At 43.2% G+C, this 26828-nt stretch overlaps 2 protein-coding genes across 4 annotated transcripts in view; both read right to left on the bottom strand.

The window, feature by feature from the left end:
- The window catches only part of PPCDC (phosphopantothenoylcysteine decarboxylase), a 59591-nt gene extending 55878 nt beyond the window's left edge, over window positions 1-3713 (bottom strand). The window contains exon 1 of the mRNA XM_069765756.1: window positions 3585-3713. The gene's annotated coding sequence lies outside the window, so the exon portion shown is untranslated. The remainder of the gene's footprint in view (window positions 1-3584) is intronic.
- Window positions 3714-12167: 8454 nt separating this feature from the next.
- Window positions 12168-26828, bottom strand: part of SCAMP5 (secretory carrier membrane protein 5) — a 75820-nt gene continuing 61159 nt past the window's right edge. For all 3 annotated transcript variants that reach the window (XM_069765753.1, XM_069765755.1, XM_069765754.1), the window contains 2 exons: window positions 19416-19533; window positions 12168-15516 (listed from right to left, as the gene is read on the bottom strand). In XM_069765753.1, the coding sequence (XP_069621854.1) occupies window positions 15322-15516; window positions 19416-19533 (313 nt within the window). In that variant the 3' untranslated portion in view covers window positions 12168-15321. The remainder of the gene's footprint in view (window positions 15517-19415; window positions 19534-26828) is intronic.

Genomic DNA, 26828 nt, shown 5'->3' with positions numbered 1-26828 from the left:
CAAGTCTATGTAAAAAGACACACCAGAAAGGCTCTAGAACCAAGGTTTGACGGACCCTTCCAAGTCCTGTTGACAACACCTACATCAGTCAAGCTTGAAGGAAAGGCATCATGGATACATGCAAGCCATTGCAAGAAAAGCAGTATAAACTCATGATATTGATGTTAATAATGATAACCTCAACGGAGGCGTGGGATAGACTGAATTCTCTAGCCCCTTTGAACAATAGATTCGTACAACATCATAGAAAATTAGTGCATGACTTGTTAAACAATACACAAACCCTGACAGATTGTTGGATCTGTACCCATTCGCCGGTATCAGCCACAAGTACACCTTTTCTAGCAGTTCCCGTATTAGCAGAAGAAATATTCGCTTGGCCTAATTGTTCAGACAACCTGGCCAACAACCAAATTGGTAATGCTAGGCTGTGGAATACTACAATCGCCATACCAATTGTGGGATGGGTAGAATTTCCTTGGTGGCAGGGTAATCTCTCAGGGAGTAACACACATCTACAATATTTAGCATTTAGGGGAGGAAAATGGGTACCTAGAAATAAGACTGGATTAACTAATTTAGGACAGGTCCCCACAGAAAATCTACAGCTTAGTTTCAGTACAACCGTCCCCCCCTCTGATGCTTTCAAACCTGTAGTATTGGAAAGATACATACATAATAGAAAATGGAAACATTCTAAATTGTTCCCCCAAGGTGATGCAAACAGTTGTACAAGTAAGCTGGGGAACCTGGTTTGTAATGAATCCAATGAGTATATCAAAGGAATGCCTGTATGTGGGAATCCCGCAGCCGGGTACTGTAGCCCCTTGGGACAAAAACCCTCTTGGTGTATGCTTCAAAATGTATCTAGTTTTGTGGATTTGGCTCACAGATTGGTATTGCAGCACTCAGCTCTATGGGATCTGCCTGAAGGTACATTTTGGATATGCGGAGAAGGAGCATATAAATGGCTTCCCGTAGGTATAAAGGGTACTTGTACATTAGGACGCCTAACCCCGGCTACATTCATAATTTCAAATAAACAAGTGAATATGCAAGCCGTGCCCAAGCACACACTGTATAAAAGAGCTGCAGATAACTCACCACGTCCCTCGGGGAGGCCGCATATAGTACAAATGGGAATTCCCAACAAAATTGCTAGTACCATTTTTATTTATCCTATGTTAACACAGATGTGGGATAAATTAGTTAGAGCCACGGATTATCTAGATGATCAGATCTGGGATATATTGGATATACTAAACACTAGTATAGCTGTACAGAATCAGCTTATAATAGTCACTAACCAACATACCCTGGTATTGGATTACCTAACTGCCTCACAAGGGGGTATGTGTCAAATCATCGGACCCACCTGCTGTCATTATATAGACCCGAATAGTACTATGAGTATGACATTTAAATTAAAGGACGTACAACGACTCAGAGATCAGTATGACAAAGACAATGACCAGAATAAGGATAGCTGGTGGTCAGATACCTTTTCTTTTCTTAACCCGGCCAATTGGTTCAGAGGGATCGGTGGGTGGGTTGCTGGGATTATGCAGAGCATAATACATATAGTTATGATTATTGTAGTCATATACGTACTATTCCAGATTGTGCTCAAGAGTATCTCAGTATGCACAGATAAACTTTGTGTAATAGATGCAAGAGTATAAAGTTTTTTTTTCCTTCTTCTCTTATGTTATCCTTTGCTAATACTGATTATTGCGCTTATTTTGCTATCCCTTTGTAATATCTGTACTTATTGCAAAACAAAGAAAAGGTTGCGAGAGTTAAACGGAAGAATTAATACTAGATTTGATTCTCTTATTGAATACAAGCATGTACATGTGTAATACCAAATAAAGGCTTTGTCTTTGGCCCTGTGGTAATAAAATAAATAAAAGAAAATGTCAAAGGGGGGAATTGTGGAGATCAGACTGAACTAAAGGAATCCATCTTGTCTTCTTCCTGAGAAATCTCGCTTACAACAAGATACATTTCTGCTGACTTGACATTTCCTTTTATGGAAGTAATCATGTGTGCATTCCTTCTTTCAATAGCAGCCTTTCATTCACCTTCCAGATGATGTAACTTTCTACTGATAAAGACTGGTATAGATTGTTTATGTAAGAGATAGTGAAATATGAGCGCTTGTGCGCATGTCTGTAAAAGAATAATTCTTTTCTATATAAAGGGAGGGCAAAGCCCAGAGAGAGAGATGTGCTCCTGGGCTTCCCTTGTATATGATCACACAATACCTTGTTTGCGTGTCATTTACTCAGGATCCCTACCTCTAGTAAGCCAGGGACTGAGAAGGACTTAACACAGGTATCCTTAGTGGTATGAAGCCAAGTTCAGATATTAAACTCTATTGTTTAGACACATTTATGGGTACAGTGAATAAACATGGGGTATGTTGGAGACAACACGAGTGTTAATATATACCTACTTTGTTTTGCTGTACTGTCATTTTACTTTTGTGAACTCCTGTGTGGCATCTAAAGTGTTACATTGTGTGTTAGGCACGGAGGTGGGCACATAACCCAGGTTACTGCTCAGGAGTGGGGTGTTCTCTGTAAAGGGACCACGTAGTAAAGTGCTACGTCATCTGTAATGCCTTTTATTGTCTGTACAAGCCCCCTCTAAAATGCTGCGGAATAAGTTGGCGCTATAGAAATTCAATTATTATTATCATTATTACATTTTCCTAGGATGTCCAGTTTTTAATGGTGTACTTTTTGTACATATTGGATGCTCAAATAAGTGTTATTGTTTCTATTTATGATCGGAGGTCAAAGTCCTGGATCCTTTCTCTTTGTTCTGGAATTAAACCCAACTGCAAAAATCATTTGAGGCAAAATACATGCACTTAAAGGGGTGGTCCACTAGTGGGACAATTCCTTCTCAAGTGCTACATCCCCCTTATAAAATAACCGACATCCTATACTCCCCTCCAGTGCCGTGTTCCCGCACCGTTGGCACCTGGTTTCCAGGGACCGGGTGACGCCGCTATGCCACGCGAGCCCTGCAGCCAAATTACAGACTGCTGAATAACATGGGCCAGTGCGTCATCCAGTGACATATCGGACAGCACAGCTCTGATGTCTACGCTCCTCTGCACAGATAGCGAGTACAGGCCTTAGATTTCTTATTTTATAAGGGGAAATATAGCAAATGAAAAGGAGTTGTCTGAGTGCTGGACATTCAACCTCTTAAGGCAAAAATAGTTGTTCCCAGAGATGGTCATCCCCTTTAATAGATCATTCCCTTTTAGTTGTGTGATCTTCGCCTGCCGAGCTCGGCCAGGATGGAGGCAGCAGGGATCCAGGTGTATTATATGGGAGCAGGGACCAGGCTACAGAGCAGCCAATCAGGTCGCTACTTTCGATATCCAAACTTGAGCGCATGAAGCTGATTGGTTGCTGTTGGTAACACTGTCATCCTCCCCATATTTAGTTACATTTCAGCCCCACGAGCTCAGAGAGCCGGCAGCGGAGAGCGCGGATCATTAGCCGACATGAAACCGGACATAAGCATGGACCGACAACGTGTCCGGAAGTAATAAGTCATATTACCGTGTGTCATTGTGGACCGGGCAGAGACAATGGCGACATTACATCTGATATCGACTAAATCTCTGTGATAATCCACTAAACCCTTCCGGGCCAATCAGCGCACTACTAATACCATCGTAGAGTGTTGCGTAACCATGTGACATGCTTCCATCCGGTTTCGTGACTAAACAAACTACATGTCCCGAAATCCTTTGCGCTCAGTCCGACGCTGTGATGCAGTGACGATTTGCGTCTTATGCTGTGGAGCGCCCCCTGGTGGTTAAGGAATATCACAGTGTGTTCTGCTATTAAAGGGAACCTGTCACCCCGTTTTTTCAAGAAGAGCTAAAAATAGCATTAAATAGGGGCAGAGCTGGGCTTTACATTAGTGTATTTTGGAGCCTTTATTCCCCACCTATGCTGCCGAAATACCTTTGTAAAGTTGCCGTTTTGGGCTGTCACTCACGCTGGTCAGGTCATATGGGCGTGGTGACAGCGCTGTTTCTCCCCCAGATCTCCGTTGGTGGCGTAGTGGTGTGCGCATGTCCAAGTGGCGAATCCACTGCGCAGCTTCAAGGAAAATAGTGCGATCTGCGCTATTCAGCCGTTTATCGGTGGGCGCAGCCATCTTTGTGAGGCCGCGCGTGCGCAGATGGTTCTTCTCGGCTTCCCGGGGCTTCAGGAAAATGGCCGCGGGATGCCGCGCGTGCGCAGATGGAGATCGCGGCGGCCATTTTCCTGAAGCCGAGTTCGCATCTGCCCCTATTTAACGCTATTTTTAGCTCTTCTTGAAAAAACGGGGTGACAGGTTCCCTTTAATGATGTCTGCGCTGAGGTGTAACCTTGGAGCATGCGCCCTGCTATCACATACTGGGCTTGATACAGATGTCACTGACTAGACTGGTGCACAAATGGCTACATGGGAATATACTGTGAAGCCTTTTCCCGAATGTCGCTTTTTGACCGGGGTCACACAAGCGTATGAGAGAATTCGCCAAATAGGCTGATGACCCTCTGCTCAAACTCTGTCCGATACTGAGCGGAGTGTGCTCGATTCTATCACATGGGAGCTGAGCATCACAGGTGTGAAGATGGAGGCTATAAACTCCATCTTCTCCATTGTCTCTGTGTGCGTACCTCGGACCGAACGCAGATGACATGCAGGTCGAGGCGTCGTTTTGACTGACACCATTCACTTATCCATTTGAAGTACTAAAACACAGAAAAACAAATTCCAATTGTCATGAAATAAAACACAAATTCCACCATTGTTTTTTGGTATTTGTACAGCGTTTATTGTGAGGTAAAAGTTACCTTTATTATTGCAGCAAGGAAAAAAATTTAAATGTAGCTTTTAATCAGATGTCCATAATAAACACAAGGTTAAAAAACCTATTAGACCTGTGGGGAGAAATATATCAGCCGTACCTAAAGGCAACATGTCAGTTTCTGCCGTATTCTATGAATGCTAAAAATGATCTCAACAGAGTGTGGTAGGAAATGGAGCGTTCTGAATTACCTCTTTCTTTTCTTACATCTAATGAATCATCTGACTGATGCAGAGACCTAAGAAAGTAAGTTTAACCCCTTCATGACCCAGCCTATTTTGACCTTAATGATCTGGCCGTTTTTTGCAATTCTGACCAGTGTCCCTTCATGTGGTAATAACTCAGGAACGCTTCAATGGATCCTAGCGATTCTGAGATTGTTTTTTGTGACATATTGGGCTTCATGATAGTGGTAAATTTAAGTCAATAATTTTTGCGTTTGTGAAAAAAAATGGAAATTTGGCTAAAATTTTGAAAATTTTGCAATTTTCAAATTTTGAATTTTTATTGTTAAACCAGAGAGTAATGTGACACAAAATAGTTAATAAATAACATTTCCCACATGTCCACTTTACATCAGTACAATTTTGGAAACGTTTTTTTTTGCTAGGAAGTTATAAGGGTTAAAATTTGACCAGCGATTTCTCATTTTTACAACAAAATTTACAAAACCATCTTTTTTTTTAGGGACCACCTCACATTTGAAGTCAGTTTGAGGGGTCTATATGGCTGAAAATACCCAAAAGTGACACCATTCTAAAAACTGCACCCCTCAAGGTGCTCAAAACCACATTCAAGAAGTTTATTAACCCTTCAGGTGCTTCACAGCAGCAGAAGCAACATGGAAGGAAAAAAATGAACATTTAACTTTTTAGTCACAAAAATGATCTTTTAGCAAAAGTTATTGTACAATTTGTCTGGAGTACGCCGATAACCCATATGTGGGGGGGGCACTACTGTTTGGGCGCACGATAGGGCTCGGAAGGGTAGGAGCACTATTTGACTTTTTCAGTGAAAAATTGGCTCCAATCTTTAGGGGACACCATGTCGCGTTTGGAGAGCCCCCGTGTGCCTAAACATTGGAGCTCCCCCACAAGTGACCCCATTTTGGAAACTAGACCCCCCAAGGAACTTATCTAGATGCATAGTGAGCACTTTGAACCCCAAGGTGCTTCACAAATTGTACTTTTTTTCACAAAAAATTTATTTTAGCCTCAATTTGTTCATTTCCACATGGGCAACAGGATAAAATGGATCCTAAAATTTATTGGGCAATTTCTCCTGAGTATACTGATACCTCACATGTGGGGGTAAACCACTGTTTGGGCACAAGGCCGGGCTTGGAAGGGAAGGAGCGCCATTTGACTTTTTGAATGAAAAATTAGCTCCAATTGTTAGCGGACACCATGTCGCGTTTGGAGAGCCCCTGTGTGCCTAAACATTTGAGCTTCCCCACATGTGACCCCATTTTGGAAACTAGACCTCCCATGGAACTAACCTAGATGTGCGGTGACCACTTTAAACCCCCAAGTGCTTCACAGAAGTTTAGAACGCAGAGCCGTGAAAATAAAAAATCATTTTTCTTTCCTCAAAAATTATGTTTTAGCAAGCTATTTTTTATTTTCACAAGAGTAACAGGAGAAATTGGACCCCAAAAGTTGTTGTCCAGTTTGTCCTAAGTATGCTGGTACCCCATATCTGGGGGTAAACCACTGTTTGGGCACACGTCGGGGCTCGGAAAGGAGGGAGCACCATTTGACTTTTTGAATGTAAGATTGGCTGGAATCAATGGTGGCGCCATGTTGCGTTTGGAGACCCCTGATGTGCCTAACCAGTGGAAACCCCTCAATTCTAACTCCTACACTAACCCCAACACACCCCTAACCCTAATCTCAACTCTAGCCATAACCCTAATGACAACCCTAAACATAATCCTAACCCTAATCCAAACCCTAATCCCAACACACCTCTAACCCCAACACACCCCTAACCATAACCCTAACCACAAGCCTAATATTAACCCTAATTCCAACCCTAACTCTAATTCCAACCCTAACCCTAAGGCTATGTGCCCACATTGTGGATTCGAGTGAGATTTTTCCGCACCATTTTTGAAAAATCCGCGGGTAAAAGGCACTGCGTTTTACCTACGGATTTACCGTGGATTTCCAATGTTTTTTGTGCGGATTTCACTTGCGGATTCCTATTGAGGAACAGGTGTAAAACGCTGCGGAATCCGCACAAAATTGACATGCTGAGGAAAATACAACACAGCTTTTTTGCACCATGGGCACAGCGGATTTGGTTTTCCATAGGTTTACATGGAACTGTAAAGCTGATGGAAAACTGCTACGAATCCGCAGCAGCCAATCCGCTGCAGATCCGCAGCCAAATCCGCACCGTGTGCACATACCCTTAGAATTAGGCTATGTGCACACGATGCGGAAAACGCTGCGGATCCACAGCGTTTCCGCCGCTGCGGGTCCGCAGCAGTTTCCCATGAGTTTACAAAAAACGCTGCGCACATGCTGCGGAAAACACTGTGCGGAAACGCAGCGGTTTACATTCCGCACATTTCACTTCTTCCTGCGGATTCCGCAGCGGTTTTACAACTGCTCCAATAGAAAACCGCAGTAAATCCGCGATAAATCCACAGCTGTTTTGCACTGCAGATTTATAAAAACCGCTGCGGAAAAATCCGCAGAGGACCAGAATACGTGTGCACATACCCTAACCCTAAGGCCAGGGTCACACTAGCGTATTGCATCCGATGCGAGAGTATTGGATGCAATATGCTAATGACACTCGGCTCCTGCTCGCAGCAGAGCAGGAGCCGAGTGTCATGTGTCTGTGCTCCGATTCTCTCGCACAGGGAGGATCGGAGCACAGCTGCGGAGGAGGCGGAGAAATGAATTTCTCCATCTCCTCCATTGCTGGGGTCCGCTTATAGCGCACATCACTCGGATGATATCCGAGTGGTGTGCGCTGTCTCACTCGCACCCATAGGCTTATATGGGTGCGAGTGAGGCGAGAGTTTTCCTCGGTCCGAGACAATCGCAGCATGCTGCGATTGTCTCGGACCAAGGAAAACGGCCGACAAAAAGTCGGCTGGTGGGAGCGGCCCCATATGGTAACATTGGTCCGAGTGCAATGCGATTTTTTTATCGCATTGCACTCGGCCGTATTACGGTCTAGTGTGACCCCGGCCTTACCCTAGTTCTAACTGTAGTGGAAAAAAAATATATTTTCTTTATTTTATTATTGTTCCTACCTATGGGGGTGATAAAGGGGGAGAGGGGGTAATTTACTTTTTTTTTTTATTTCGATCACTGTGATAAAACCTGATCATAGTGATCAAAATGTACATGGAACGAATCTGCCGGCCGATTCGGCGGGCGCACTGCGCATGCGCCCGCCATTTTGGAAGATGGCGGCGCCCATGGAGAAGACGGACATACATCGGGAGCCTTGGTAAGTATAAGGGGGGGGAGATCGGGGCACGGGGGGGGGAATCTGAGCACGGGGGTGGCATAGGAGCACGGGGGGGGGAACAGACAGGACGGGGGAGCGGAGCACAGGACGGAGAGGAGCGGACCACGGATCGGTGGACTGGGGGGGGGGGGGGCGATCGGTGGGGTGGGTGGGGTACACATCAGTGTTTCCAACCATGGCCGATGATATTGCAGCATCGGCCATGGCTGGATTGTAATATTTCACCAGTTTTTTAGGTGAAATATTACAAATCGCTCTGATTGGCAGTTTCACTTTCAACAGCCAATCAGAGCGATCGTAGCCACGGGGGGGGGGGGGGGTGTTATTGTATTTGAATTAAATATACTGGGGGCCATTGTTACTTTCTAGATGCTATATATCTCTCATGTCAAATTATTTACCTATTGATATTTAGATTATTATATCTATTATTATATCATATTTACACTGCATGACATACATTAGTGGCTTAATTTTTTTTGTTTCGTTTTTAGGCTAACAGTTTCCGCACAGTGCCCTTGAGTTTGGTTTAGACACATTCATCCACTATTCTGGTGTCCATGCAACAGTAATTATATATATATATATATATATATATATATATATATATATATATATATATATATATACACACACACACACATATATATACACACACGGTGTATATATATATATATATATATACATACATATACACACGGTATATATATATATATATATATATATATATATATATATATATATACACACACATACGGTATATATATATATATATATATATATATATATATATATATATATATATATATATATATATACACACACACGGTATATATATATATATATATATATATATATATATATATATATATATATATATATACACACACACACACGGTATATATATATATATATATATATATATATATACACACATACACGGTATATATATATATATATATATATATATATATATATATATATATATATATATATATATATATATATATATGTGTATATTTTTAATAAACCTGAAATTTTTTTTAATGAATTTAATCATATATACTACGCTGTAGGTTTCTGTTCTAGTTAGGAGGGGATCGCCCTTTATTCTTGAGAAGTTTTTTGGGTTGCAATATAGGTCTCATGTCCATGGTTTTGCCACCAGTGTTTTCAGACATAGTTCTATTCTCAGGGTCTCATCTAGTCCCTGTAGGAGCACTGTGCTATAAATCCATTGTTCCTTCTCATTAATTTAAACCCTCTAAGTGACTGAATAACTCCAACAGAAGTCCAAGAAATATACGACTAGGAGGCTGTCTGAGACCCATGGACAGTCCGAGCTCAGACAGCTGTAGGAGCCCTAAGTATGTCATAATATGCCTGCCGTACAGGATGTTAAGCATCAACTGGCTCCTTCACCAAGGGACTGCATGACAACGGACCATCATACATTGAAGGAATCGGCTCCACTTACACTTTTTGGAGCACTACCGATTCCTAAATAGTTGATCTTAAATAGTTAAAATCAATCACTGGCTCCACAAAAATGATCAGTTTAGCACTGGCCTACGGCAAGGCTAGGGTTACACGTCAACTTTGCCTGTGGCCAAGGTTCACTTGGCGCCATTACTAATTTGCAGCGCCATATAAATGAATTAAATTTGACACGGTTCGACTTTTTTGACTTGTCACAATTGCAATGTGACCTTATTCACTTGCATTGCGCTGCAGTGTAGCAGCAATGAGCCATCCTTAGTCACATGACCGGAGTCATGGCTTAAAACGCTGTACAGCTCTAGCCTTAGGCTATGTGCACACGTGAAGTATTTGGTGATTTCTTTTACCTCAGAATGGGTAAGCCAAAACCAGGAGTGGAACAATCAGAGGAAAAGTATAATAGAAACACGTCACCACTTCTGTATTATCACCCACTCCTGGTCTTGGCTTCGGCTACTTTCACACTGGCGTTTTTTTCAATACGTCGCAATGCGTCGTTTAGGGGAAAAAACGCATCCTGCAAAGTTGTTTGCAGGATGCGTTTTTGCCCCATAGATTAACATTAGCGACGCATTGACACACGTTGCAACCGTCATGTGACGGTTGCGCCGTGTTGTGGCGGACCGCCGGGAGCAAAAAACGTTACATGTAACGTTTTTTTGCTGCCGACAGACAGCTTTTTCCGACCGCGCATACGCGACCGGAACTCCGCCCCCACCTCCCCGCACCTTACAATGGGGCAGCGGATGCGCAGGAAAAATGCATCCGCTGCCTCCGTTTCACTGCTAACGTCGGAACCTCGGCCCGACGCACTGCGACGGGCCGAGTCCAACGCTAGTGTGAAAGTGGCCTTACACATACTGAGGTAAAATACTGACCAAATTCTGAATGTGTGCACGTGGCCTTACTCTTTCACCAACACAGCTAACCTACCTAAACATTAATAATAGTAACATTTTATTTTGGAAAAGCTGTTCACTGTTTTTATCCACAACTCTGGCACAGGTGAGGCATGCGGATCTGTATCACTTTGCACTTAATGGCACTGAATTTGTCATATGGCCAAAAGGCAGCTGTAATTACATGATCAATCACTTTATTTAGTGTGTGCCGGCACATGTGTACTAGCGAGATGTGTGTCTTACCATCATGCTTTTGGTTGCTGAGAATCTTTACATTTCCCTGTTCACACGGAGGTTGGCAATTATTTTCACTGTGCCAAAATATTTCTATAATAGACTTATTGAATTTACTATAGTTCGTTTTGAATTGGTTATTTGTATGATTATGTCACACTCCACATAAAAGTAAAGTTGTGATTCACACATTCATGATTTTTCAACTACGCAAAAAACACAGCTTGAGTGCCCTCATTCCACTTGGTATCTTGGTTTTGATTTATGTGATTGTTTATTCTGTAATGTCTTTTATTGTCTGTACAAGTCCCCTCTAAAATGTAAAGTGCTGCAGAATATGTTGGCGCTATAGGAATAATAATTTTAAGTGCTAATAATATTAGAGCATGCCGGAGATGCTCCATGTTCATGTCGCCGTGGCTGCATGTCTTGCGGCTGTTTCCCTGACTGACCCCACTGGTCACTACTGAGCATGTACATAAAGTACAGAACAGTCATTTGTAGGACATTTCATAACTTTCCGAAATTTTTATGAAAACATATAGAGCACATCCTGCACGGAACCCAATTTATTATATATTTTATGATTAAGTCCATTTTATACAGACTCCAAATCAGACTCCACCAAAATGTATGCAATTTAGTAAAAAGGTGCACGCCAGGGTTTTCTGCACAAATAAGGCTATGCTCACACAGATCTGCAAGTGATTTTTGGAGCAGATTCGCTCAAAAATACTCTCAAACTGCTACAAAAAAAATCTTCATATGAACAGTAAGAACATAAAAGCTAATTGTGAGTGTTTTCCCACTAAGAGATTTTGAAAAACACCTAGCACAGGGGGGTTGGGGGGTTTACATAACATTGCATTTGGGGAGCGAACCTGTCAGCAGAAGTAGTTTAGGTTGGCGCTGTTATACTGATTAAAACGATACCTGGGAGGTGAAGAAATCCGTCTTGTGGTTCTTGTGTAATCAGTGTCAGAAGTTTCTAATAAGAGGTATTTGCTATTACTACACCTGCTACATATTGGGATAGGATCTTGGAGATGAGAATACCCCTTTAAGTTACCCACAATGTCTCAGCCCACGAGACCATGAAGCACATTCACACTTCCAATTATTGATTGACGAATGACGGACACGAGAGGTCAGTTTGAACGCTTTCTTTATTTTCTTATAGAATCACGCACTTTGTCGTGCACAACTCTTCTCACCAAACATCAATAATTTAAGAGAAACTACACAGAAAATGACAAAATACCAGAGTATCATCGGATCTGGACATTACAGATCAAGGATCCCTTGATCGGAAATATATATGGCGCAGTTATTACCTGTGGAGTGTTCAGAGGAACGCGGAGCGCTTATTCTGTGTCATGTGTACAATCCCCAAATATAGATCATAGGGCAAAGATGAAACTGGTGGTATGCCTTAGATTGGGCACGTTCGCAAAATGCGGTAACAAGACCTTTCTCAGATCTCACAGATTTACATGAAAGGGGTTCTGTGCTAATAGCAAATCCAACCGCAAGGGCTGGGAATGGCGAGGATGAAACACTAATATACACTCAGGCCCGCTGCTGCCTCTGTGCATAGTTAGACAGGCCTGGAACAAAATGCTGGCATGTTCTCTTATGACACCTTTTAGATTCTGCTGTTGGCCTCTGCACTGGATCATATTGTGATATACACCTAATTCGAACTATGAGCAATGTTAAACATGAATCCTGGAGATTTGCTGCACAGTTCTCACTTGGAATCGCAAAGGGTAGAATCCGCAGTGATATGTGCAGCATAGATTTTCATGCTGTGGATTTTTTCTATTTTGTGTCACAGATTTTGTGAAATTGGTAAATTTGCTACATATATGGTATGTGGGAACGTACCTTTAGAAGGTTCTAACTCAGCCTCAAAAGAAAAGCTTCTAATTAGTAATGAGTCCCTTTAATGGCTGTTTAAAGACCTCAGTTACATGAAGCAATTTGGATTCTGCATCACATAATCCTGAATGGAGCAGCAGAATTCATGGTTTTATGAGAAAGTGTCACTGACACCGGCTGGGCTCAGTCTTGTCAAGTGTTCACCTTCTGGTGCATTACATTACAGCCATAATGCAAGTACATGGAATGAGTGGTTGTCATTTTATAATAAAAAAAAAAAAAAAATACACAAAAATTAAGTGACCCGTCAGATGCTACGATATAGCACGCCTTACATGTAACATACGCTACACTGCCAATACATCTATAAGCAGAGCAGGATTAGCCATTAGTGTGTACATCTTGATAGAGCATAGTAAGAAACAAATGTAACAGCTCAAGATATTAAGACTTTTTTGTTCAGCCTGGTTACCAAAACCAGTGTTAAAGTGTAAACAAGGTGGGCAGAAATTACCAAATCATCTTCTGAGGAAGGGAATCATTTCACATTGAAGATTTTATCATTGTTCCACAATTCGGTCCTTAGACGCTAGCTGCCCATTTATTGAGGGACTAGTAAAATCCTTTCACTTGCTTCAAGTTGCCCTAAACCTCGGAGCAGGAATTGGAGCCTAGAGGCACAACTGCAGCCAGGTAGATCTCTCTCTACAATGATCTGGCATAATAGTCCGGGGACCATGGAGAAAGACCGGACTAGCCCGGGTCCTCCCTGCCCTGCTCCACTTGATCGACAGGTCCCAGCTATGTTCACACATTGGAGAAACCTGTCAACCAACTAGAGCAGGGTGGACTAATCAGGTCTCTCCATGTGGTCTCCAGCCAGTTCTTCTATGCAGGCGTTTTGTAGTATATCGTATAAACATGCCTGGAATCGTTAAGCCAGGTTCAGGTTCCTGCTGTCGATGTAACTCAATACCAAACATGGTGACATACACTCAGTCTTTACTTAACTGGTCCCACAAATATTAGTGTACGAGACTTACATAATCGGTCATTGTTCCTGGAACTCATTTCCCATAGGGTAAAATATATAAAACACAAAGGCTTTTTTTTAGTTGAAGATGAAAAGGTGGGAACCAAGCATGAACCCGGTCCTTAAGAAATATGGCTCGCAGTACCCTAAAGAGGGACTCACCATTCATGGAGCAGTTTCTCTTCTAACTCTGTATTGTGCCATTCATCTCCTATTCCCCTTTGGAGATGTATGGATTAAGTAACTGGGTGCTACCATTCTCCTGGTCAAAGGGGTGTGTCACTAAGGTTAGCTCTGATTGGAAAGTGCCAGCGTGCAAAGGCACACCTCCAACTGGTAAAACCCAGATGTCAATTTATTCATGCATTTTAATCAGGAATAAGAGAGGAATGGCACAATGAATAGCCCCAAGAAGAGATGCTGTGGAATTAAGACTGAAATGCCAGGGCTTCGTTAATCCACTATTAGCAGACTATAATTACAAAGTTTCATACATTAGTAAGAGCAGGTCAAAGTGGGTGCAGTTTTCCTCCCTCCTCGGTATGTGTGTGTTACAGGATTCCGATTATTCCAGTTTTTGCCAGAGTGTAAGATCTGCACAACATACAGTGATGATGGTCCTGCCTGTGCCTTTATGTAGCCAGTAGCCCAGAACACTACTGGAATTTGCTGCACCTCAATGCATTAGTATTACTGGGTTAGTCTGTAAATGTATAGCGCTGGATTCTCCATGAAACACAATTACAGTTATTATACAGCACTATTCAATAACCAACAACACACCAAATGCTCCTGCAGATAACAGGACAGAGTTTGGCCAGCGACCACTGCAATATGATCAGCGGAAAAGTTTATAGGTTCCATATGCTTTACACATCGCAGGGTACAGGAGGTATGAAAAAAAACAAAACTAACATGGCAGCCAACAGGGAACGTTCCTGCAGTCCCCCATTTAGAAACGGTGTAATGTACTGACAATATGCAGCAACAGGCGCACTTCCCGACATCCACAGCCAACAGAGAATACTGACTGCTTGATGCTACATACTGACGTCATTATGGTCACTGGCTACCTTTCATTCTCGTCTATACACAGGTTCACAACTATACAGTTGCCTTTTGTTTTTTAATCTTTTTATAATTTTCTATATAGCCTCCAATTCATAGCTCCTAACTGTTGGGCTATGTATATGGAACTCACAAACATATTGCCCCCGTTTACCAGGGGTTGGATTCTCTCTGGGACATAACATACACGCCACAATCAATTATGCACCATATCAAAGGGAAGTGGGTAAAATGAGATACAACTGATCTACTAGAGGACAACAGGAATGAGAGGTCCTTGTGACCCTAAGGAATGTATTCTTGCAGTCCAGAGAAGACCCTCACATTTGATTGGAATAACCATAATTTGGTGTGGCAGAGTATTGAGGTTCATGTTGTGTCATGGCACCCTGTGCTGCCCCAAAAGCTGCATCCTGAGCAGCTTGCTGGACATGAGGATTCTTCCAAGCGCCTGTGGTCCACTCCTCTTGAGCCTTACTAAGGCTGCCCCCAGCACCACGGTAAAACTTGTGTACCTGTGTAAATTAAGGGGAAAACTGTTAATAATTAGATCAGTCTTCACCTATTATTTTATTTATGGGCTGCAAAATAATTCTCCTTCAGAAGGACAAAACCAGTATAGAATCTCCGCAAGTCAACGTCACAGGATATCCGCTAAACAAAGCTCTTCTTTAAGGCTGCGTGCCCATGATCGGGAAGAGCAGTGTGTTGGATGTAACGCACTTGCGCTGCATTCAGAAGATCTATATTAGAAGCACAATGGATGACATTTATAGAAATCCCATTCCCGCTGTGCTTCTATTTGACACCGCGTATACTCACCCGTGGTGCGGGATTACGAGCCGCAGCATGTCAATTTCTGTTGTGGAGACGCTAGTGTCTGCAACAAAAAAGTAACCAATGTATTGGATACGGTAAATCACCAAGGTTCAGTGAACACATGCGGATTCACCTGTGTGATTAGAAGGCAGAGAAAATACGACGCATCCAAACCGCAGCTATATCCTCATTGTGGGCACGTAGCCTTAGGGTACCGTCACACAGTGAAATTTTGATCGCTACGACGGCACGATTCGTGACGTTCGAGCGATATATCTGTGACGTTCGAGCGATATCGCAATGTCTGACACGCTCCTGCGATCAGGGACCCCGCTGAGAATCGTACGTCGTAGCAGATCGTTTGAAACTTTCTTTCGTCGTCTAGTGTCCCGCTGTGGCGGCATGATTGCATGGTGTAACATATATCGTATACGATGTGCGCGTAGTAACCAACGGCTTCTACATCGCACATACGTCATGAAATTATCGCTCCAGCGTCGTAGATTGCAAAGTGTGACAGCAGTCTACGACGCTGGAGCGATATTGTTACGACGCTGGAGCGTCACGGATCGTACCGTCGTAGCGATGAAAATTGCACTGTGTGACGGTACCCTTAACGTTATTGCTACACGTCAGGACAGTGGGGATCTGGCAGTGGGAGATGCCTGGGGTCTGGCAGACAATATACATTTTTCTTGCAGGAGCCAAACTGCTGGGAAGCCAAGGGCATTTAGCACTGCAGATAATGCAGCCAAGTTTCTACAAGTGCTCCTTATTGTACGGCCATTTATGAGAGGCATTTAATAATAATAATTAATAATAATTAATAATAATAATTTAATAATGTTAGAAACGGGAATGTGATAAGTTTCTGACAGTCTGGTTTTTCACACATTCGCCTATGTTAGGCTAAGTGCACACGTTGCGGAATTGCCGCAGAAATTTCGGCGTCAATTCCGCAACTCTTGCCGCGGGTATATCGCATGCGGAATTGGCATGTGTATTCCCGCTAAACACTAGTTTTCCAAGCAATCGCTTGGCAAACTGATTGACAAGTGTGACCAATTTTACCATTGATGCTGCAGCATCAATAGTAAAAAGATCTAATGTTAAAAAAAATAAAAAAAAGGATATTCTCACATTCCGACGTCACCTGATCTCAGCGGTGCACGCGGCGGCTTCCATTCCCATGGATGCTGTCTGCGAAGGACCTGGGATGACGTCACAGTCACGTGACCGCGACGTCACCCCAGGTCATTCGCACACAGCATCCCCGGGAACGGAAGCCGCCGCATGCACCGTTGAGAGGCGGGAGGACTCCGGGGGCCATCGGAAGGTAAGTATATCACTATTTTTTAGTGTAATTTTTTTTTTTTAACAATTATATGGTTCCCAGGGCCTGGAGGAGTCTCCTCTCCTCCACCATGGGGACCAACCGCACATGATCTGCTTACTTCCCGCATGGTGGGCATAGCCTCAGGCAGGAAGTAAGCAGATCAATGCATTCCTATATGTGCAGCATCCCCGCGATTCTGCAAATTAATGAACATGCGTTTTTTTGCTGAGCGGAATCGAATTCTGGTAAAAAATGCAGCAGCATGTGCTTACAAAATGCGGATTACATTCTTTTAATAGGATGCATGTGAGCGTTTTTTTTCGCGGTTTTATCGCATTTTTATAGCGAAAAAAACGGGACGTGTGCACACAGCCTTAAAGTCTTTCTATACAACTTTTAAAACAAAAAAAGAATCAATTTTAGGCATATATTTAGACACATTTTCTTCATGTGTTTTTCCCCTTTGTCAGCCCTAGTCATCGAGCATCGCTTTAAAAAAAATAAATAAATACAAAACAGAATTGACATCTCCGCATCGCTACAAGTCCGGTCTATCAAAATATAACATTAATTTACCACTACGGGAAATGCGAAAAACAAAAACATAATTGACATGCCAAAATTGAGACTTTTCGGTCACCTCACTGCTCTCAAAAATGTAATGAAATCATCATAAGTACCTCAAATTACTATGACTAAACCCGACAGCTCGCCACACAAAACAAGGTCTCATGCATATCCATTAAAAAAAAACTATTTTTTTATTTTACAAACTTCTGAATTTTTCTTCAATGCTATATTAGTAAAACAAAATCTATACAAGTTTGAGATCCGTGTGATCATTATGAGCTGGAGAATCAGGTTACCGGGTTATTTTTTACCATATAATAAACACAGTAAGGCTATGTTCACATGTTGCGTTTTTGCTGAGGGTTTTTCTTTTACGCAAATTTTAAGCTGCGCTGTAATGTACCAACAAAAGCTATGAGATTTCAGAACGCTCATGCACATACTGTTTTTTATTTCTAGACAGAATTGGAAAACTGCTGTGTTTTGGAAAAGCAGTATGTCACTTCTTTCAGTGGTTTTTTTTCACAAATTTTTCCCCCATAGAAAACAAATCAGCAAGTGCAAAAAAACAGCAAAAACTGCAGGCATCAGGTTTTGCTGCAAAAACCTAAGGAAGTTGCATCATGGGTTTTTTTTTTTTGTTTTTTTTTTGGGGGGGGGAGGGCACTAAACTTTATCAGCCTGCACAAGAAACAATAAAAACGCATCATGTGAACATAGCCTAAAAATAAAACAATGGAGGAGTTTTTTTTACTGCATTTCTATTTTGCACTGTGGGGCATCCATTACATTTTGGACTCCGCAGTAAAGAAAGAATAGGGGATGATGCCAGCAGTCCTCAGTGGCACGGTCCACCGGTCAGTATCATACTGCAGTCACTAACAGAGGAGCATTGTGGCTTAAAGTCTCCTCACCTCGACATGCTTATGTCACTCTCCGCAAGGAGAAACGATACTTCTTGGATCCCGGTCAGACGCCTCTCAATCAGCCAAACCAGATCTCCACTTTGCACTGACGAGGGGCAGTACCCCGAAACACAGTGTCTGCAAATTGAGATTCTGGTTTGGCTTTTATCCTAAGTCATGTTACAAGGCTCGTTAAAGAGTCAATATTGACTGTTAGGATTGCTACTTCCAATAGGTGGCACTAGAGTTCTAGTCATCTTCCTCTTTGAGGAGACAATCTGCTTTTTCATGCTAATTTTCAGTTTTACAGTACCAGCTATGTCTATGAGATGAGATTTCAGCAATCTCATGCAAACACCTTGGTTTTTTGTCATCAGCATTTTGTGCTTTGCATGGTTTTGTGCACAAGCTTATCACTTCTTTCATGGCTTTTTCAGCATTTTTCACCCATTGACATGAATGGGTGGTGAAAAAAAAAAAAAAAAGGAAAAATCCATAACAAAAACGCAGACATCAGGTTTTGCATTTTTTTTGTGCCAAAATCTGATTCTGTAGAATAGGACTTAAATTTTTTTGCACTAGCACAAGAGACAAATTTAAAATGGCAAAAACACAGCAAAAAATGCAAGAATAACCAAGCAAAACCAGGTTTTGCTGCAGAAAAAAAACCCCTGTAAAAACACCTAGTGTGAACTAGCCCATAGGCATAAAAGTTAAAACTGTCAGTGGCATACACTGAATGCAGTGCTGAATTCCCCAATACAATCTGTAATTTTCATCATACCTTAGTCAATGCCACAAAAGACAAGACAGCCACAGCCGTGAACATAATGGTTGGTATTAGCATCACCACAGCAGATCCCACATTTGTTCCAAAGAAGCTGATGGAAGCGATCCAGCCACTGCAAAACAAAAACAAACAAAAAAAAACCATGATAAAATAAAAAACAAAAGCTTAAAAGTAGAGAAGAACAAAATCTGTGCTCCTCCTCCCATTCTACAATTTGTACAACACTCTAGAAACATGTGGAACCCAGGAGCGCATCAGGTAGCTTGATCTGTAAGGGTTTCCTGGATTATCCGTAAAGCCGGTCACATTTAGAACGTAACACCGCTTGATTTAACCCCTTAGTGACAGAGCCAATTTGGTACTTAATGACCAGGCCAATTTTTGCAATTCTGACCACTGTCACTTTATGAGGTTATAACTCTGGAACGCTTCAACGGATCCCGCTGATTCTGAGATAGTTTTTTCGTGACATATTGTACTTCATGTTAGTGGTAACATTCCTTCGATATTACTTGCGATTATTTATGAAAAAAAACGGAAATATGGAGAAAATTTTTAAAAGTTTGCAATTTTCAAACTTTGTATTTTTATGCCCTTAAATCAGAGAGATATGTCACGAAAAATAGTTAATAAATAACATTTCCCACATGTCTACTTTACATCAGCACAATTTTGGAAACAAATTTTTTTTTTGTTAGGGAGTTATAAGGGTTAAAAGTTGACCAGCAATTTCTCATTTTTACAACACCATTTTTTTTTAGGGACCACATCTCATTTGAAGTCATTTTGAGGGGTCTATATGATAGAAAATAACCAAGTGTGACACCATTCTAAAAACTACACCCCTCAAGGTTCTCAAAACCACATTCAAGAAGTTTATTAACCCATTACGTGCTTCACAGGAACTGAAACAATGTGGAACGAAAAAATGAACATTTAACTTTTTTTTGCAAACATCTTAATTCAGAACCATTTTTTTTATTTTCACAAGTGTAAAAACAGAAATGTAACATAGTAACATAGTAACATAGTTAGTAAGGCCGAAAAAAGACATTTGTCCATCCAGTTCAGCCTATATTCCATCATAATAAATCCCCAGATCTACGTCCTTCTACAGAACCTAATTGTATGATACAATATTGTTCTGCTCCAGGAAGACATCCAGGCCTCTCTTGAACCCCCCGACTGAGTTCGCCATCACCACCTCCTCAGGCAAGCAATTCCAGATTCTCACTGCCCTAACAGTAAAGAATCCTCTTCTATGTTGGTGGAAAAACCTTCTCTCCTCCAGACGCAAAGAATGCCCCCTTGTGCCCGTCACCTTCCTTGGTATAAACAGATCCTCAGCGAGATATTTGTATTGTCCCCTTATATACTTATACATGGTTATTAGATCGCCCCTCAGTCGTCTTTTTTTTTTTTTTTTGTTATGCAATTTCTCCTGAATACGCCAATACTTCATATGTGGGGGTAAACCACTTTTTGGGCGCACCACAGAACTTAGAAGTGAAGGAGCGCCGTTTGACTTTTTCAATGCAGAATTGACTGGAATTGAGATCGGATGCCATGTCACGTTTAGAGAGCCCCTGATGTGCCTAAACAGTGGAAACCCCCCACAAGTGACACCATTTTGGAAACTAGACCCCTTAAGGAACTTATCTAGATGTGTGGTGAGCACTTTGAACCCCCATGTGCTTCACAGAAGTTTATAATGTAGAGCCGTGGAAAAAAAAAAAAAAAAAAAAAAAAAAAAAAAAAAAATCGCACTTTTTCTACAAAAATGATCTTTTTGCCCACAAATTTTTATTTTCACAAGGGTAACAGGAGAAATTAGACCACAAAAGTTGTTGTGCAATTTCTCCTGAGTACGCTGATACCCAATATGTGGGGGTAAACCACTGTTAGGGCGCACCGCAGAGCTTGGAAGAGAAGGAGTGCCGTTTTACTTTTTCAATGTAGAATTGGCTGGAATTGAGATCGGACGCCATGTCGCGTTTGGAGAGCCCCTGATGTGCCTAAACAGTAGAAATCCCCCACAAGTGACCCCATTTTGGAAACTAGACCCCCCATGGAACTTATCTAGATGTGTGGTGAGAACTTTGAATGCCCAAGTGCTTCACAGAAGTTTAGAATGCAGAGTCGTGAAAATAAAAAATAAAAAATTTTCACAAAAAAGATATTGTAGCCCCCAAGTTTTTATTTTCACAAGGGTAACAAGAGAAATTGGACCCCAGAAGTTGTTGTCCAATTTATCCCGAGTACGCTGATGCCCCATATGTGGGGGTAACCCACTGTTTGGGCGCACGGCAGAGCTCAGAAGGGAGGGAGCACCATTTGACTTTTTGAGCGCAAAATTGGCTGTCGTGTTTGGAGACCCCCTGATGTACCTAAACAGTGGAAACCCCCCAATTCTAGCTCCAACCTTAACCCCAACACACCCCTAACCCTAATCCCAACCTGATCCATAATCCTAATCACTAACCCTAACCATAATCACAACCCTTACACCAAAACAACCCTAATGTCAACCCTAACCATAACCCTAATCAAAACCCTAAATCCAACACACCCCTAATCCTAATCTCAACCCTAACCTCAAACCTAACCCTAATCCCAATACACCCCTAATCACAACCCTAACCTTAACCCTAATCCCAAACCTAACCCTAATCCCAAGCGTAACCCTAATGCCAACCCTAACCCTAATACCAACCCTAATCCAAACCCTAACCCTAACCCCAGCTCTAACCCGAACTTTAGCCCCAACCCTAGCCCTAACTTTAGCCCCAACCCTAGCCCTAAATTTAGCCCCAACCCTAGCCCTAACCCTACCCCTAACCTAACCCTACCCCTAACCCTACCCTAACCCTACCCCTAACCCTAATTTTAGCCCCAACTGCTGTTCTCCTGCCGGCCGGCAGATGGGGACAGATGGCGGACGCACTGCGCATGCGTCCGCCATGTTCTTCTGCCGGCGGCCAGGAGGAGCAGCAAGAGGATCCAGGGACACAGGCGAGTATTGTAGGGTCCCCGAATCCCCCCATTTCTCTGTCCTCTGATGTGCGATCACATCAGAGGACAGAGAATTACACTTTACTTTTTTTTTTTTTTTTTTGCGGTCGCCGGTAAACAGTTAATTACCGGCGATCGCAAAACAGGGGTCGGTAAAACCGACCCCGATCATGCTCTTTGGGGTCTCGGCTACCCCCGGCAGTCGAGACCCCAAAGATTCTCCCGGTGCCGGCTGGCGGGCGCACTGCGCATGCGCCCGCCATTTTGAAGATGGCGGCGCCCACCGGGAGACACGAGGAGCATCGGGGGAGCTAGGTGAGTATTGGGGGGCCACCTGGGACCCCTTTTCTCTGTCCTCCGATGTGCGATCACATCGGAGGACAGAGAAATTAAAAAGAGATCGCGTTTTGGTTTTTTTTGCGATCGCCGGTAAACGGTTAATTACCGGCGATCGCAAATGCGGGGTGGGTTAAAAAAAACCCGAATCATGTTCTCTGGGGTCTCGGCTACCCCCGGCAGCCGAGACCCCGGAGAAAATCGGCCTCTGGGGGGCGCTATTGACTTTTTCCACAGCGCCGTTAATTAACGGCGCTGTGGTTTAAGTACCCTTAGCGGCCGCCGTTAAAAGGCGTATCGGCGGTCGCTAAGGGGTTAAAGAGATCATAGCATGTTGTGTCTTCATCTCCTTTGCAGACCTGTGAGTCTTTATGGAGAGACTGAAAAGAAATTAAGAATAGTCTGATCCTGCAGCCATACTTTCCACCTATATCCATTTGTAAAAGGGAATCTGGCAGAGGTTTTTGCTACCTCATCTGTGAGCAGCATGATGTTGGCAAAGAGACCCTGAATCCAACAATGTGTCACTTAATTCACTGGGTGCAGCAGTTCGGACAGTTTTTAGAATTAGCGATGCAGAAAAACTGAGCAAGCCAACCTCACCCGCACCAGACTAGGCGCATAGTATATAGACAGTAAGCTGCTTATCAAAGAAATGGTGGAGTGTGACTTGCAAGCACATGCCAGCTAGTCAAAGCAAAGTCTTTGCCCTTGTCTGTTATGACGGTGAAATGAATGTACCCAGAACTGTATATCAGAGTCTCGAGAACCATCTTTATTATGCAGTTAAATTGTGAGAACTTATTATAGAATATTTACATGACGCATACACCAATACATTAACTTTTGTTCTGGCCAAATAGCTGCAGGTCAATTTGAGTGCATGTGTAATAATGTAGTGGTTTATGGTGCTACAGATCATTGAAGGAAGTCTGAACCCAAACTGACAGTATAAACTAAGCACATACCCTTTTAAAAAAATCCCCACTTTTAGTATGCCAATTGCTGCCTCTGTTCCGCAGAAGGGGAAGTGTAATCAAATACACCACTTATGGTGCTCACCTCCACCCCATGGTTTGGCGTGCCCTGCCTCCCTCACTGGTTACGGACAGCGCTGGCTTGCCTGAGATTTCTCCACAGACAGGGAATGCTCCCTCCAGGCAAGCCTGATTAGTTTACACAACAGCTATGGGCTGACAGACCCCCTTTCAAGGGTTATTCACTTCTTCCACCTTCAAGATGACCTCTGTTTCTCAGGTGTCCTCCTTGCCACAAGGGGGCGATGCCGTCCTGCAGACTGACAGTTCGGACCAGTGGGTCTTCATACCAGTGGGTTAGTCACTGTCTTTGATCGACTATGCTGCAAGTGGAGGGAGTGTCGCCTCTGCAGGACCAAAGTAGCACATGGACACTGAAGACGGCCAGATCAATGGCTACAGCCAACTTCAGAGTAGTGCTTGCAAGCTCTATAAGGCCTGTTTCACACGTCAGTGTCTCCGGTACGTGAGGTGACAGTTTCCTCACGTACCGGAGACACTGACACACGTAGACACAGAAAAATCACTGCATCTGCTCAGATGTCAGTGATTTTTTGCGGACCGTGTCTCCGTGTGCCAAACACGGAGACATGTCAAAGACATGTTAAAGTCAATGGGTCCGTGTAAAACACGTACCGCACACTGTGGCCATTTTTATGCGCTAAACGCTCTCATTTTTCGTGTTTCTAGTGCAGTAATGCAGTTCAAATTTCGTATTTCAAGTTTGCATGTTCTAGCGCTGCAGTGTGCTGCCTTATTTAACTATATACGAGTTGGCGACTCTGGGTTCAGCACCTGTTCACACTTGGTCTATGTCTGGATGTGCAGGTCAGGTTTTTGAAATGTATTCTCTAGCCTTCTGATCGTGCACTCCGCCTTCTAGCCACAGGTGTTTTAATTACAGCAGGTCCAATACCCCTCCACAGAGAGAGAGAATATTAGTCTAGGAAGAGGTTTCACATGTACCCATTCAGATGGAGACGTTTATTCTCAGCGAGGTAAGGCAAGCGTGGGACCTGGTATAAGAGAGATGCCGTAAAGTGGCTACCAGGTACACATAAAATTGGCCATTTTTATGCGCTAAACGCTCTCATTTTTCGTGTTTCTAGTGCAGTAATGCAGTTCAAATTTCGTATTTCAAGTTTGTATGTTCTAGCGCTGCAGTGTGCTGCCTTATTTACATTAAGCGCTGTCCCCCCCCACTGGTGCTGAATCCGCGATTCATATCTTCCCTGCAGAAGCGTTTGCTGCAGAGAAAATATGAATAATAGTGTTTAAAATAAAGATCTATGTGCCCCCCGCCCTCCCACCCCCTGTGCGCCCCCCCGCTGTTCTGAAAATACTCACCCGCCTTCCTCGTTGGCTGTCGCTGCTTCCTGGTCTGGCCGCATCTTCTCCTGTATGCGGTCACGTGGGGCCACTCATTTACAGTAATGAATATGCGGCTCCACCTCCCATAGGGGTGGAGCCGCATATTCATTACTGTAATCGGCGGCCCCACGTGACCGCATACAGGAGAAGATGCGGCCACATAGATCTTTATTTTAAACACTATTATTCATATTTTCTCTGCAGCAAACGCAGATATGAATCGCGGATTCAGCACGATGCAGGGGACAGCGCTAAACTTTAGCGCTGTCTCCTGCACGGTGTGTGTGGTACCCAGTGGGCACACGGGCGGCACACGTGTGCCACACGGATGTGCCACGTGAGCACACGGACAACTCCAGTACCGATTTTATACGGTACTGGAATTATCTGGACGTGTGAAACCAGCCTAATACATACTCCTTGTCTAGGACACCTGCCACCTCAGACTGCAGTAGGGGCCAGTAACCTAGACAAAGCAGTAAAACAGAAGATTTTAAATCCCCGTGCTTCAGAACTAAGGATTTTAAATGCAAAGTGGCTTATTTTTACCACTACTTTGTATTTTTACTCATTTATGATCATGAGGAAACCCCTTCAAAGTGGTTTCTATTTAAAGCGAACCTGACAGCTGATTCATACTGCCCAATCCACAGGCAGCATGTATCGGTCACTGGCTGTATCTCAGCCAGCTATGCTTTACCCTGAAATGCTGCGGGCATTTCCAAGAAAAAACAAACTTTAAACGCTGCCCGGGAAGTAGCCGTGCTGGAGCCTAGCCCTCCCCCTGCCATTGAGTGGCAGGTCTCTGCCTAGAGGTACTATTAGGCCGGGGGTCACACTTGCTAGTGCAATGTGAGAAACTTGCACATCAATACCCGACATGTCTTTCTATGCAGCTGAACGTTCCCGATGCCAAGTGCCGGCGGCAGTGCCGGTATCGATGCAAGAGACTCGCGTGAGTTACTTGCAAGTATAACCCCGGCCTTAGGCAGTGACAGGTCAATCCAAGGCAAGGGATGGTAAAAAGCAGCTGGGGACCCAACTATCTAACAAGTATCCAGCACTGCTCTGTCCCCAGCAGATTTTAGAGTATGTTATATTCTGAAACACTGCAGCATTTTAGAGAAAAAAAAAAAACTAAAACACACATACACCCCTGGCTGAGATCATATAGCTAGTGACAGATACATACTGCCAAATCCACAGGCAGCATGCATCAGCTGTCAGGTTCACTTTAAATCCGGAGCTTGTATTAAAGGGGTTTTCTCATGATCATAAATGAGGGGGTTGTCCAATATAAACAGCAGTTATTACCTACCCACAGGCCATGTGATAAAGGTTAGGTCATTGGAAGTTCAAATGCTAGAACGCCCACAGATTCCTTATGTGATTGAAGTGTTAGGCCGGTTTCACATTTGCGGTTGTGTCCGCAGCGTTTCTGACACATACATCCGCATGAGTCTTGATTTCCTATCTTTTACATTGTGGACGCAGGTGCATGTGTTTGCTTACGCATGCGTCTTTTCGCGGTGTGCGGCTAACGCACCATGTTGCAATTTTGCTCGCGTACTTTGGACTGCGCATGTCCAGGAACGGATTTAGATCCGCCCATTGAGACATGCCCTCCTGGAAATATCGAAGGCATGTGCAT

This window comes from Ranitomeya imitator, chromosome 4 (assembly GCF_032444005.1).
Source record: "Ranitomeya imitator isolate aRanImi1 chromosome 4, aRanImi1.pri, whole genome shotgun sequence".
Classification (NCBI taxonomy): domain Eukaryota; kingdom Metazoa; phylum Chordata; class Amphibia; order Anura; family Dendrobatidae; genus Ranitomeya; species Ranitomeya imitator.
The sequence above is the reverse complement of the archived record's forward strand: the minus strand, read 5'-3'. Positions and strand labels throughout refer to the sequence as shown.